Consider the following 13,817-nt stretch of genomic DNA (forward strand, 5'->3'; position numbering starts at 1 on the left):
ATGAATGCATGGACTTCAAGCAACACACTCGACAATGCATAGATCACCAAACTAATATATTCACTAAAGCAATGTAACGTACACCTCTAATTACATTTTTCATAAATTCAACACCATTTCAATTATCAAGTTTTTACATCCACACAATCAACAAGTCATAATTCAACAAGAGGCATCATCAAGTCATCAAATTAAAATCACCAAAGAAATCATCATCATAATCATCATCAACAATTATCATCTCAAAGAAACAATAACGTTTCAAAATCACATTTTGCATAAAGCACAAAACTAATCACATCATGACATTCATAATATTAAACACCCAACCATCATTGATTCATTATTATTCTATCCTATTATCATGAATACAAAGCCATTTGCGAGTTATCCGATCATAAAATCTCATTTAGACAAAGTTCGTCTATTTTCACAAAAACCATCTTTTTCCAAATAATTCACCGAAAACAAAAGCATTTTCATATATCACATAATATCATAGTAGTTCATACATATCCACATCATAGCTCAATTCCAGTTATTTCCAAAACTTCACTAAGTTCATCTCATTTTTCAAAAGAAATTTATTTTCAAAGTAAGACTAAGTTTGAAACTCATATATACCTAACATAATCATTCCAAACTAATTGTTACAAAAAACAAATCATAACTCCATCGTTTTATTTGAAGAAAAAAAAACAAGTTTTGGAAAATTTTACGTTCTTGACCTTTTTCAACTAAATTTCATTCCAATTCATCAAAACCATTTTAATCCGATCCAATTGATGTTCCAGTAGGTTTTTAAGTGAAAACAACAATCAATCACATCAAAAGAAGCACTTAGGGATGTCCGTAAACGGCCCCAACTGCCCGGGACACCCAAAACCATGAGTTATGTCATGAGCAACTTGCCACGGCGACTGCTATCTCGCATGGCGAGTTCTCCAGCACAGGGGAACCTAGATTTCGGGTTCCTCTCGGGAACTCATACAATTTTTCCCCAAAAACCTAGATTTTGATCCCCTTTGACACAAAATCGTTAAACAAACTTTGTTATTAGTTAACAGATTGTTGTGAATTCGTTGAAAAATCAAACAAATAAAATATTTGATGTGTGAAGTAAAATAATCAAGCAACCAAAACAAAGTGGGTGACAGTTACTAACACAAGCAAAAGTAGATAACAACGAGAAAAATAAAGAGAGAACACATGAAATTTGTTTACCTAGTTCAGTCCAATACTGATCTAGTCTGGGGGAGAGAGCAGCTCTCCGTTCCACTATAATGATGCCTAACTTTACAAAGAGATATCAAAAAGGTTACAAGAATTAGTCTTCAAACCTTATTCTACCCAAAGTCTCAATCTCTTCTCGTGACCAAGAGACTCAATCCTAATAGTGTTCCCCAAAGTGAATTAATCCCAACCCTGGAGTTTGTTGCCAAGAGCAAACTCTACAAACCCTAGTTTTTGTGTTGGCTTGTAAAACCACGTTTACAGCTCCCTCTCTCTCGAGGTTTACATCTGATACAAGGTCTATATTTATAGAGAAATATAATTCATAAATTTGGAACGGATATCACGCTGAAGATACATTTTTCTTCTCCTTCAGCGAAAGAATATTTACATCAAATATTCTCTTTCAAAATATATTTGCATCAAATCCTCCTTCATACGGTACAAAAATATATTTATTGTCCATAAATATATTTTCACCACAAAATATATTTGAAACAAAACTGTTATATTTTTAGCAACAATATTCTTCATCCCACAAATTTTGAGTCATACTACAACATTCTCCACCTTAACTCTAAATTAGTGATGATGCCAATTTAACCATCAATCACCTTGCTGCTCTTTCCCTTGCTTCCAACTACACCAAGTAGCTCCACAAGTTTCCACTCAACCTCTTCAACCAGCGGAATGCCTTCCGCCTTCTTGAAGATTCTTGCATCCATACACCATAACATCTTCAACCACGGAACGTCTCCCGCTTCCTTGAATTTCTCCTTCCAACCAATCACCCTTGGTCTTTTAGGGTAATCCCACAAGCCATGCTATACATTCTTCAAACTCCGGAAAGCCTTTCGTCTTCATGAAGAATATCCTTGCTCACAACTAGAGCATAGCACCCAAGGTCTCCATAGTCGTACAATTCCCGGTGTGTTCAACTCCACCTCAAGCTGAGCGTTCTCTACCTTAACTAGAAAATGCGCACATCCCACTATGTCTTTCACGTTGAAACTCCATCACAAAGGTTGATCACAAGTATTCTTACCTCTGTGATGCATAATTAGCAAGTGTACTAACTTATATCGAAGTAATAAAATTTATAAGATTCGTATCCACATGGATTGTTTCAACTTCTACCCAGGAAAGTCATTATTATTAAGGATGTTTGTAAAATAAGGGGTGCACTGAGGCAATTGGTTTGATTTGCAAGTTAAAATAAAAATGGTTCAAGTAGAATTGGTTTGAGAAATGATATGGAGAGATGACTAGGTCATTCGATTCATCTGCACATCGCTCATATTAGCAACCTGTTTCTTAAGTCTACGAACGCAATAAAGTTAACGACAAATTAACAAAATAGCTTAGGTCAATCCCTTGATCCTAAGCCCTCTTTTCTGATTATAATTTCCTAATCCCTTAGGTGAACCTATAATCATCAAAGGTTTTAAGTCCGTTAATTCAATTATCACAACCTAACAACGCTCCACCCCTAGATTGTCCGTTAGATCGAGCAGTATAAATATGTCAGAGTTACACGCTAGCGTCAGTAGTCATATATACTCTAAAATCAGTTATATTGAGTCAGAATCATAAAAGCATTAAGAACAATTTATATTGAATAAACTAGAATGGCATTCATAAAGATTAAGAGTTACAGGTTACATAAACATGAGCTAGAACAGAATCATCTCTTGACCTAAGCATAAATAACTAATATAAAAGAAGGATTCATTACATGAAATTGGTAACCGGATATGAGTTTTGATGGTCTCCAACCTTCTCTCCAGATCTCCTGCTCCAAAAGTCAGTTTCTTTCCCCAAAATCTCAACCCCTTGGCTCAGAATGCAGCTGGGCTTTTATAAGAAAAATTATGATTCGCAAAAATCGTACTACGATGCTTAATATCGTAGTATGATGCCTCATTAATTGCAGATCTCCCTCAGACGCTCCTTTATATCGTAGTACGATGCTTGAAGATCGTAGTATGATTTTTCCAGTAACAAAAGTTCTTCAGGACGTTCCAAAATCATAGTATCATGCATAAAATCGTAGTATGATGCTTCCTTTGCTTGTGCACTTGAATACACTTTCTGTAGCTCATAACTCATGCATTATCACCTGAACTCGACTAAAATTACATAAAACTATAACAAAAGTGATATATGACCTAGTGTCATCACTCCGCCTCTTCAGACTGACCATAAGTATTCTTCCCACCGCCTCTCCAGGCTGATGTTGAGTGTTTAACATCTCTCCAGACGATCACCGCTCTACTAGGAATCATTCACAAGGCGGGAAGCATCACCTTCTTCATTCTCCCAACAACACACCACCAAAGCACCCGCTGTTTTATCTTGGTTTTCGGGTGTCAAACATTGATTACGTTTGAACCTTTTTAACCGGTGATATCTTATTTTTTCTTGGGAAGGGAAAAAGTAAGCAAAACCCTTGAGAATCGAGGTCCGGGAGTTGTTTTCGCTACGGGAAGGTGTTAGGCACCCATAACGACTATAGTAACCTATAGGAACCGTCTTTAATTTCTACGCTCGCGCTTTATTTTTAAATGCTATTTGAAAAGATGTTATTAAACCTAAGAGTATTCTAAGTGAAGAATTGGAGGGAGAAGAATGTGTTTGAATTTTTATTTTATTTGAATTGAAGGAATTTTGGTTCCTTGCCTACGTACCCGTTTAAGGGATCAAATCCATCGTAGTTCTCTTCCAAAAATGTTTTTGTTTTTGTTGGTTGATTTTAAGTTTGAAAATTGGAATTTTGAAGAATGGAGATTGAGAGGCCTTAAAGGCGTGAGATTGGAAAAATGTGAGGTGGGATTAGTTATTTGCAAAATGTGGTCTAAGTATGGTTAAAATTCCTTAAGGGTTTATTTAAGAAAAGAAAAGGAAAATTCAATGGGATTTTGATCCCAAGGTTTATTAAGAAAAATATTTGAGTGATGTTTGTTCAAGTTTTTTTGGAAAATTGATTTTTCTAAGTGTAAATCCTAAGCATTCATCTAAACATACAATCCTAAACATACATCTAAACATGCATATTCTAAGCCATATGCCTAAAGTGATGTGTGTGCATGTGTCGGTGCTTGTGTCGGTGTACATTATTAGAGTCCATTGTCCTTTACATCATTGGCCTAGATACATTCTATGGTCTTGCAAGAATTTAAAATTGCATAAAAGTAAAGTACAACAATTCCTAAGTTTTTTTACATTCTAATTTTGCATGAACTTTAAAGTGTAGGAAGATAAAAACCAAGAATGTGAGATGGAGATTGAAATGCTTATGGAATGTATGAAATATGAAATGAAAGGGTTAGTATCACAAGATGCAAGAGGATAAAGAAATAAGGCAAGAAAGTGTTAAACAAAAGTGGTAAAATCAACAAGAATAAAGTGTTAAAATATACTAAAAGTTTACCATAACTTCTCAATATGCACATGACCTATAATTCTCTCATCATAGCACTTTTCAAGAGACTTTATTGCAGCCACAATGTGGTAATTATAGGCACATATTCAAACCAAGAGTTATGACACACTTTTAGGCACATTTTACACTTTATTTTTGCATAGAAATATTCACATGACTTGTAAAACACGAAACTAACAAATCAAATTCCAAAACAGTAAAGAATAGCACCAAATCAGAGGCATACACATTGTAAATTCTCATACCAAGGGTCAATATATCATAGCAAGATTTTAGAATCAAGAACATGCAAGAATTTCACAAGAAATTAACAAAAAGTAACATAAAATCACAAGAAAACTCCACATATATTTTTATCAATTTTCAATAGGCTAGAATCATTACAAAAATACCACAAAACTACCAAGAAATGTGTACGAAAATTTTTAGAATTTTTAAAGAATTTTTAGACACAAAACATATAAAAACTTCACAATTTTTAACAAAAAATAGTAAACAATTGACAAGAAAATACCACACATTTTTTAATCAAGATTTAACACATAACAACATCACAAAAATGCCAAGAAAATGATCAAGAACATATAGAAATTTTTGAGGAATTTTATAGTACAAAAATAAGCATGCAGGGGTGTATATAGCAGTTTTTAGCAAGAGATGCAGGAAACAGGGGGGTGTGCCTAGTAACAGCATGGAAACTGGGCTAAAAAACAAACAGGCCGGGTTTGGAGCGGGTCGAACCGGTTCAAAGGCCTATATAAGGCTTTGAACCGGTTTTGGGTTCATTTTTCCTCTTTCCTTCTCTCTCTAAAACATTTTAGAGAGAGAGAGTCTGCACTTCCTCCCTTTCTTCTCCGATCGGCTCCCCTTCTCCGGCGCGGTGGCCGACCACCGCGAGGTGGCGGCACCGCCGCGTCGGAATTTTTTTTTAGCTCGGATTCAATTTTTTTTTAGAGTTTTAAACATCCATTTTCATGCTTGTTACGGATCCGAGCTTAGTTTTTTGAAATGAGGTACCAATCGGAGTAGATCTAACTTTGAAGTTTGAGGAACAATTTGAACACAACTTGAAAAGAGGAAAAGAGAAGATGGTTACCTTGTGATTCCGGTCCGATTTGCTTCAACCGCCGCGTTTCTAGCCGTAATGCCCTTCCCTCACGCGGTTCCGGTATTTTTCCGTGATTTTTCTTCTTCTGCGTGAACAGTGAATTCGCGTGAACAGTAGCCTTGCGTGAACAGTGAATTCGCGTGAACAGTGAATACGCGTGAACAGTGAATTTGCGTGAACAGTGAACGTTATTCTTCCGCACCGATTTGGAATTTGTGAGGTTTGTGTTGGTTTTGGGAAATTATGGAGGTTGAATGTGGTGGTTATGGAGGTTGGAGTGAAATTTGATGGTGGTTGAAGGTTGTTAGGGTGGAGGAAGTGGTGGAGAAAGTTAGTTAGGGTGGAGGAAGTGGTGGAGAAAGTTAGTTAGGGTGGAGGAAAAAAGAGGGAAAAAGAAAAATTGATTTTGTGGTTTTTGTATTTTGTGGAAAATGATTGAAAATAAAATTTGTGAAAGAAAAAAAATGATTAGTTAATTCTATTTGACCATGACCTTGACTTATTTATAGGTGATGTGGGAATGCTTGGACCAATGATGTGATGCCATGTGGCACTTAACTTGTAACAAACCTTGACTTTGACTCTAACAAACTAAAAAAAGGGATTAAAATGCAAATAACAAAAGTACAAGGACCAAAATGAAAATTAAAACTAAAATTGAATTGAAAAAGTAAATTGAAAATTAACGTAAAGCGAGACGATTAAAAGCAACAAAGCAGATTAAAATGAATCAGAAATTTTACGTGAAATGACCAAAATGCCCCCAGGGACTAAAACGACTTGAAACGACTCAAATGCAATTTTAAAATGATTTTTAACAAGGAATTTAAGCAAAAGCTTATACAAGCAAATTAAACGACTCAGAGACAATTTTTAGAATTTAAACAGGGTTTTAACACACGAAAAGACTAAAATGCCCCTAGTGGCTAAACTGACTCAAAAAATGACTCAAATGATATTTTTGGAATGGATTTTGACATGAGATTGAAACAAAGGCTTATACAAACCAATTGAAGAGACTCAAACAATTTTTCAAAGACTTGAAAGAAATTTTAACGTAGGAAATGACTAAAATGCCCTTTTTCATGAATTTTGCAAATAACATTGAAATAATATGCAGAGAAAAATGCAATTAATCAGAGACAAATTCAAATGACTTGAAATGCAAGAAAAGAAGAATTGAGCTAGTATTTTTAGGTCCAAAATTAGGGTATAACACCCACATACTCCATGTTTCCCAAATCATCAAGGATTTTGTTGAACTCCGTTAGTTGCTCCATGAAGGCCTTTGACTCCACCATCTTCAATGAATAGAGTTGTTGCTTTAGGAATTGCCTGTGAGCCAAAGACTTGGTCATATACAATGACTCCAACTTTGACAACATCGATATTGCGGTAGGTTCCTTCGTGACATCTCTCAAAACTTTATTCCCGAGACACAAGACACTGGGAGCCAATTGTTGTAAAGTCGTTGAAAAATCACATCAACAAAATATTTGATGTGTGGAGCAAAATAATCAAGCAACTAAAACAAAGTGGGTGACAGTTATCAACACAAGCAAAAGTAGATAACATCGAGAGAAAGAAAGAGAGAACACATGAAATTTGTTTACCCAGTTCGGTCCAATACTGACCTAGTCTGGGGGAGAGAGCAGCTCTCCGTTCCATTATAATGATTAGTAACTTTACAAAGAGATATCAAAAAGGTTACAAGAATTAGTCTTCAAACCTAATTCTACCCAAAGTCTCAATCTCTTCCCATGACCAAGAGACTCAATCCTAATAGTGTTTCCCAAGGTGAATCAATCCCAACCCTAGTTTTTGTTGCCAAGAGAAAACTCAACAAACCCTAGTTTTTGTGTTGGCTTCTAAACCCTTGTTTTCAGCCTCCTCCCTCTCTCTCTCTCTCTCTCTCTCTCTCTCTCTCTCTCTCTCTCTCTCTCTCTCTCTCTCTCTCTCTCTCTCTCTTTCTCTCTCTCTCTCTCTCTCTCTCTCTCTCTCTCTCTCTCTCTCTCTCTCTCTCTCTCTCTCTCTCTCTCGATGTTTACATCTGATACAAGGTTTATATTTATAGAGAAATATAACTCATAAATTTGGAACGGATATGCTGAAGATACTTTTTTTCCTCCTTCGGTGAAATAATATTAGCATCAAAATTCTCTTTCAAAATATATTTGCATCAAATCTTCCTTCATATGGCACAAAAATATATTTATTGTCCATAAATATATTTTCATCACAAAATATATTTGAAACAAATCTTTTATATTTTTAGCAACAATATTCTTCATCCAACAAATTTTGAGTCATACTACAACACACATATCAAAAGGCAATCAAAACACTTAGAAACATGAATTCACAACATCGTTTCATCACAAATTCAACATCAAACTCATTTCTCACCAAAAACTCATATTTTCACAATTTCATCCAAACTTCTCAGACAACACTAACAATTCAAACCCCAACAACATACAAACATATATAATCATATATCAAGTGATTAGAAACATGTTTGAACAATAATCACTTACAAATACATGATTTACACTTGATTGAGCAAAAATCACCAAAACAACTTATTTCAAACATCAACTATGAACTTGAACATATAAACACATCAATTCCATAAAATTCATCATACTCATAACTACACATCAATCAGGATCACGAAAATCAACATAAAATTCATAAAAATCATAATTCACACAAAAACACTTAGGAGCCATACGTAGAAAAATGAGATTATAACTTATTTGATGAAATAGTTATATCCTTCTTACCTCAAAACTTCAAATTCACTAGTTATGACTTCACTCTCCCCTCTAGCTCCTTAGCTCTAGCTTTTCTCTTCTCCAAGTTCTTCCTCTTCTATTCTTCTCTCTACTTTCTCTCTGCAGCCTCTTTGACTTTTGTTATGAAATGAAATGTTTCTAACCCTAATTTTCCTTCATGAGTCAAGTATATATACTACTCTCCAATGGACTATGTTTTTAACATTCACAATGGACCTAAAACTCTTACTAACAAATTCTAAAAAGTTATTACTCATTAATTCGCTAAAATATCGAATAATTACCATCTCGAAATAATTACCTCAATTTGCTAGTAACTTAGTAAAAATAACTATTCACAACAAAATACTAAAAATAACCTTTCCAATAAAATTACTAATTTACCCTTACTCACCAAATGATCAAAATACCCTTAGTCTTAAAATGACTAAAATACCCTTCTAGGCTAAAAAACCATTAATCCAAACAAATACACAAACAAACAAATAAACACATATAATAATTAAATAAAATAATCCTAGCAAAAAACGGGTTACAACAACAAATTACAAATCAAATGAAAATCATTAATTAGAAAATCCAATAATTCATGAAAACAAGATTTTTATTTAAGCAATATGACAATTGTATAGTTTTACTAGTTTAATAAGGTGTTCGGATTTCTACGAGTTCAGGTAGTTAAAAAATGTTTATTTTATTCTATGTGTTTATTTTTTAGTAAATCTAGTTAATTTCATCCACCTGGCGTCTATTAATTTACGAGTATTTAAAATATGATTTATTTTATTCTATTTGTGTGTACCCATTAAGATATTCATCTCGTACTGTTCTGAGGTCAATTTTATTTGCGGATATCATGCATATAAGATTTTGGTCATCTATAATTATATGTCTAACCTGAGCAACGTCGGGTAAATACACGAGTAATTTTAATAGCAAGGTTGAACATTAAAAAAATTATAATTTTAATAAAATTTACTGAAAAATAGCAAGGTTGACATTTGGACTACACACTTGTAAATTCAATTCAAATATAGAAAGTCTAAGTTGGTCACAAACACAAATAAAAATGACTTAGGCACACACACATAGATAAGAAAATTTTTAAAACAAAAGTAAAAAATGATATGACTAATTTATTTTTCTTTTATTTCTCTCCATTTATGTATGTGTGTCTAAATATTTTTGATTTAGGGTTGTGACTAGGTAAGAATTGATCAAGATAAATAAACTCTCGGTCCTGTAATACGCAATTTGCAACCAAAAAAAATGTAATACGCCATTTGCAACCAAAAAGAAACGGAAAAAGAAAGACTCTTCTAAGTTTTAATGTATTTTTTTAGGAATCATGCTATATACCACGATCAATACGCCTACGAAAACTAAGAATGCATACGTGTCCTTTAATTAAAAATTGAATGGTAGTTAAGTTGGTACTTGGTGGAATACAAAGAGGGTAGTGGTTGTAAACGGATTTGGATTTAACAAACGTCCGTGGATTTCGTGGAATGACATTTCGTAGAAAGAAGCATTTTCCTTTTTTTAGAGGCAAGTTTTTCTTTTTAAAAACTCGGTATCCGATCCAAGGACTGACTAATCTGAGGGGATCAATCTCACCGCCCACTTGCGGAGACCCCATTTAAAGCCAGAGCAAGCTCTGTATGGAATGGGTTTTAGAGCCAAGGTTTAATGTAATGTTTTTGTTTTTTTGTAACTAAAAAGTTTTATTGTAATGTTAATCACTTTTTTTTCATCTGTATCATTCTTACCTATAGATTGACAAATGAGTTACTCATTGTACTAGACATAAGAGAGGGAGTGTAACTAAAGTATTTAATTTTATGTTTTTGACAAATACTAAAGTATATTTTTAAGAAATTGAAGACCCCGTCAAAAAGAAAGGCTAAGATTTTTATGTCTTTTCCCTTCACAAATGTCTTTTGTAGAGATGGTTTAGTCTCTTTTTTTCATTTGAAAATTTCTTTTATTTCCTTTATAGACGAAACATATGAAGATAATTATACTAGTTTCAAGTTCTCTCAAATTACACCAAAACAAAACCCTTTTTCTTACTGATTAATTGCAACAAACTTTTTCTGTCCACGCATAATTGTAACAAACCTTTTTTTTTAGCTAATCAATTTAATCGTAAAAAGTTTATTGTTTTGAGGCATAACCCTAACAAACTCATTAAGTACCTAGTTTGTTTTTTCTTTCACTCATGATATTTGAATAGCTACACTAGTAAACAAAAACAAAAAACAAGAAGAATAACAATGCAAAGGACATCGATTATTCCTGAATGTAAAAAATAAAAATAAAAAATAGACTAATTAACGATCAAAGAATAGAATTAACCAAAACATATACTGCCATAAGGATCGTTGTATACATAAATCACCAACACATATACTTTGATAAGTATCATTGTATACATATAGAATTCAACCGGATTCAGAAACAAAAAACATATACAAAAATCATATACAGATTAATATTGTACTTTTGGTGAACCCATGAGAAATACGATTCTATATATAAATTCATTAAAATAGAGTCTGCAAATCACAAAATCAAATAACCAGAAACGTTAAACCTAACCTAAAATAAAACCAACATAAAATCATAATAGAAAAACCCTAGCCCTAATTTTAGATCATCTATGCATAATACTACCAATACCATAATTCTTGAGTCAACGAGAAACATCAAAAGGAAAAGGGTAGGGAAGGATCAAGTTGTTTGCAAAGTTCAAGATAAGTCAAATAAAGAACCCTATTCTTGGCACCTGTTCGATGATGGTTGTTATACTTGCAAAAATATTTCAATTGTTCAAGCTTACAACAACCAAGCATTTGTCCGAGCAGCAGAAACAACCAATTGATATTCTTTTTCTTCTCAGCAATTACCGGCTTCACACAGTTTTCTTGATTGCAATGCACACACTTCATCAATCTGGGATACATCAAAGTCTCTGGTGCCCTATCATGCATGGTGTTGAAGTTTGTAACCAAATATTGGGAGATTACATCGAATTTCGCCACCAAATCAAACGACATCTGGAACTTTGTTTGGCAACTCTTGCACTGAACGTCACCAGTGATGTTAAAGATTCTGTTTTGGAGAAGATGGTTCAAGCTATGAATTTTCGCTCGGCGGTCGGTAGCCCATATGAATGGGATAGGGATTGGTCCGTTACGAGGCGGCCCACGTCGGCGAGAACGAACAGGAGCATGGTTATCAACAACATCTTGAGGTGGTGGAGGAGGATGTGATGGTTGAGGGATATTCAAGGTTAGCGGCAATGGTTGTTGTTGAAGTGGTGGAATATTTGGGTGGGCAAACATTCTTTGAAACGGGGTTAGCATTGGAAGAGGAAGACTTTGTGTGGATTGTTCAGAATCGTTCATTCTTTTCTAATGGGTTGTGAAAGAACTCAGAGAGAAAACGTAGAATCAAAGGTTTGTTCCGTGAAAGAATGCATAAATTCAAGGGAACGAGTAAGACTAGGGTATGACATTGGATAGATATGAGTAAGACTGGAAAGATTAACTAAAACTCCTAACTTGTTGCAAATTTTTTAGGCTACCATATAACTAAACCATATCCAAAAAATAAAAATCATATAATTAAATAAAATGCCTTTGAATTAAAAGTTGTCCAAGATCAAATAACCTATGTAAATCTTTGTAAAAGAGATTTTCGTGAAAGATATTTTAGGCTCAAATCGTTTATATATATATATATATATATATATATATATATATATATATATATATATATATAATTTTCTGAGATTCTTTTAAATTATATTTTTTTTCACCATCAAAAAAAAAATTAAAAAAATCTCAGAAAAATTTAAACTCTTCAAAAAAAAAAGTTTTGATATTTCATAAATTAATCTCAATTCTAGAAAATAAGAGTGTAAAATAAACCGAATCTCATAAGTATATTATGGGTAATGTTCTAAAAATAGTATGGAATTTTTATAATAATTTTGGACGCAACAAATTTGAGAATGTCATAGTTTTTTTTTTTAGGGGGAGAATGTATTAAAATACAATTTTTTTACAAAGTTAAAATACAATTTTCTATCGTGTAAAAAACTTTTTGGTATCCAAAAATTCCAAAATTTACACCAAAATGAGTAGAATATCAATCATCATGTTTCTTATGATACCCACAGTTTCTGTTTTACTATAAATATGCAAGATCAACATTCATAAAACGAGGTCTTAATGTTAATCCTATGATCCGATTGAAAGTGGATAGTGGCCTCAGATTGCCATCTACTCACAGATCACACAAAACGTCTCCTACAAAAACGTCCCCTATGGTAACAAGGACATTTGAACATTCAGGATCTCCTTGCTGTCGTGGTGCTTGAAAATCATAAACAACACAACAATTTTGGGTTAGAGAATTAAGTAAACTTTTCATTAGATGGCTTCTCTTTCAGTTTTGGGATCTCCTGCAAAAACTTCATGCCATAAGGACTCTTTTCGACCATTTCTTTGATGGGCATATTCACTTTAACCCTTTCTAAAGCTTTGATGATTGAATATTTTCATTTTCTTGATGCTCACCAACTTCTACTCCCACACCAAGAGTCTTGCATTCTTCAATGTCATTATCTTCCTCAACTATTGTCTTCGATACTTCAACATTACCCTTATTTTTCATCTTCCTAGCAGTGGCGGATCTTGAAAAAATTCGTTGGGGGTGTCAAACTTCTATGGAATATATATTAAACAGTCTTAAGAACTAACAATAAATAACAACTAGCCTACTAGTTGCATAATTGTCTATCTAGTGTTCTTTTTACATATTTGTTCTTTTATTTTTACAAAATTGTATTAAAAAAACATGACATATTTGTTCTTTTATTTTTACAAAATTGTATTAAAAAAACATCTTTGATGGGCTTTGATGGGATTCGAAGATTCGAACCCACAACCTCTTGTTAGATAGACAATGTTGAACCCGCGACCCTTTACCCATTTATGGCACCCCCTTACCACCACAACAACCAAGTTGTTATTGATATATTACAACTAATATAGTATATAAGGGAATTCTGGGGGATGCCATGGCACCTGCCCCTTAGAAGATCCGCCACTGAATGTCAGATTCTTTTGGACCACTTTCCTGATTCACCTCCAATATGCACTCATCACTTCTTGAGATTTCAAGATTAGCAAGTTGTGTAGAGATTTTGCCAATTTCAGTTTCCAAA

General features: G+C 33.6%; 1 protein-coding gene across 1 annotated transcript; it reads right to left on the reverse strand.

Annotated features, from left to right (window-relative positions):
• Window positions 1–11,182: 11,182 nt before the first annotated feature.
• On the reverse strand, window positions 11,183–12,004 carry LOC146927407 (uncharacterized). Its single transcript, XM_085708150.1, has one exon. It carries the CDS (start codon window positions 11,989–11,991, stop codon window positions 11,290–11,292), a length of 702 nt encoding a protein of 233 aa, XP_085564276.1. The 5' UTR covers window positions 11,992–12,004; the 3' UTR covers window positions 11,183–11,289.
• Window positions 12,005–13,817: the final 1,813 nt, after the last annotated feature.

This window comes from Medicago sativa, chromosome 4 (genome assembly GCF_051527215.1).
Source record: "Medicago sativa cultivar Bolivia chromosome 4, Bolivia_mono, whole genome shotgun sequence".
Lineage (NCBI taxonomy): Eukaryota > Viridiplantae > Streptophyta > Magnoliopsida > Fabales > Fabaceae > Medicago > Medicago sativa.

Bases quoted from the DNA above. Each gene is read 5' to 3' on its own strand.
- LOC146927407 (XM_085708150.1), bottom strand. From the start codon at position 11,991: ATGAACGATTCTGAACAATCCACACAAAGTCTTCCTCTTCCAATGCTA.